At 45.1% G+C, this 1670-nt stretch overlaps 1 protein-coding gene across 1 annotated transcript in view; it reads right to left on the reverse strand.

Moving 5' to 3' along the window:
- The window catches only part of prph2la (peripherin 2-like a), a 3074-nt gene continuing 1404 nt past the window's right edge, over positions 1-1670 (reverse strand). The window contains exons 2-3 of the mRNA XM_019870150.1: positions 847-1093; positions 1-341 (exon numbers count right to left, since the gene is read on the reverse strand). Of these exons, the coding sequence (XP_019725709.1) occupies positions 69-341; positions 847-1093 (520 nt within the window). The 3' untranslated portion in view covers positions 1-68. The remainder of the gene's footprint in view (positions 342-846; positions 1094-1670) is intronic.

Raw genomic sequence — 1670 nt, forward strand, 5'->3', positions numbered from 1 at the left:
TTGATTGAACAAATTACTATTTTCCACATTGGTATTTTCCACAGGCCAGACTATTTAACTATTCCTGGTCAGCTGGCTGCAGATATTTGCTGGGGAGGCACATTGTCTGGCCCGTAGCGAGCTTTGGAAGTGGAAGGTACGTTGATGTTGGGGTCCCCGTTGTTGGCGGTGTCCACGTGGTTGTTTTTGCTGAGGGTTTTGATGATGTTCAGGTTGATTCGAGCCGTTTCTATGAAGCTGTTCTCCAGCAACCAGCCGTCAGATTCGCAGTCGGGGTCTCCAAGTCTCAGCATGTTCTCCAAGGATGTCTGGAGGTAACGCACGCCCGTCAACACCGACAGCTAAAACGGCACACAAGAGGGTCATTAATCGCTTGAAAACACGAGTGGGGAAATCAGACTGTTACGTTTGATTTTTTTTTATTTTTTTTATTTTAAGCGGACATATGGGCCAAGTCATTTGTAGATGATATAAAATATGTAAAACTGTTTATTTGAAGAAAGGAATACTTTGTTGTCGTTACCCTGAATGAAAAACAGTGAAGAAATGACTTTGTTAATTTACTTTGTACAATTAAATGTTTTTCCACCGGATGGCAGAATATACAAGAACAGAGAATAGAATTAGAGTATGTTCACCATCTGTAAACAGGTCCAGATGTCACAGAAAATTTGTGAGTAAATTGAGACAATAGCGGCAGCATGTTAGTAGTTGTGTTCAGAAAATAGTATTTATGTATTTTTTTTCAATAATGTGGCATTTTTGTTTGTTGGTGTGCCGTGAGATGTTTCTAATGCCTTGGCTCCAAAAAAAAAAGGTTGAGAAAAGTTGATTCAGAAGACTGACCTCAAAGAGCCACGTGATGAGAACCGTGAGGCCGATGGAGTGTACGATGCCGCAGTAGTAGTCCAAGAGAACCTGGTGACACCCATTGGGCCACAGGTTGAGCTGCTCCGTGTGGTGGTCATAGTTGAAGTGGGCGGAGTTGTTGCTAATTTGATGCTGGATGCATGGCCGCGGGGCGTTGACATTGCAACAGCTGAAGGGGACGCCGTCCATCAGGTACTTGCCTTCCACGTTGCTCCTCAGGCGACTACGCACGCGAAAAACAAGGAGAAGTTCAGGTGAGGGCAGCACGGTGGGCGAGTGCTTAGCGCATCGACCTCACAGTGTAGAGGTACCAGGTTCGATTCCAGCTCTGGCCTCCCCATGTGGAGTTTGCATGTTCTCCCCGCGCCTGCGTGGGTTTTCTCCGGGTACTCCGGTTTCCTCCCACATTCCAAAATCATGCATGGCAGGCTGATTGAACACTCAAAATTGTCCCTTAGTGTGAGTGTGCGTGTGGATGGTCGTTTGTCTATGTGTGCCCTGTGATTGGCTGGCAACCAGTTCAGGGTGTCCCCCCGCCTACTGCCCGAAGATGCCTGGGATAGGCTCCAGCACCCCCTGTGACCCTTGTGAGGATAAAGCAGATCAGAAAATGGATGGATGGATGGTATTAAGTTGAATATTGAGGTCTCAAAATTATGTAAAAATGGGCAACAGAGATATTTTTAAAAAAGGAAAATATAAATCAAGATAAAGTAACTTAAATCAAAGCATTTTGATGTTATTCTGTTCTTCGTCAATGCTACTCCCTCACAAACAAACAAAATATACTGGACCCCCCC

The sequence above is a fragment of the Hippocampus comes genome, unplaced genomic scaffold (assembly GCF_001891065.2).
Source record: "Hippocampus comes isolate QL1 unplaced genomic scaffold, H_comes_QL1_v1.1 scaffold43, whole genome shotgun sequence".
Taxonomy (NCBI): Eukaryota; Metazoa; Chordata; class Actinopteri; order Syngnathiformes; family Syngnathidae; genus Hippocampus; species Hippocampus comes.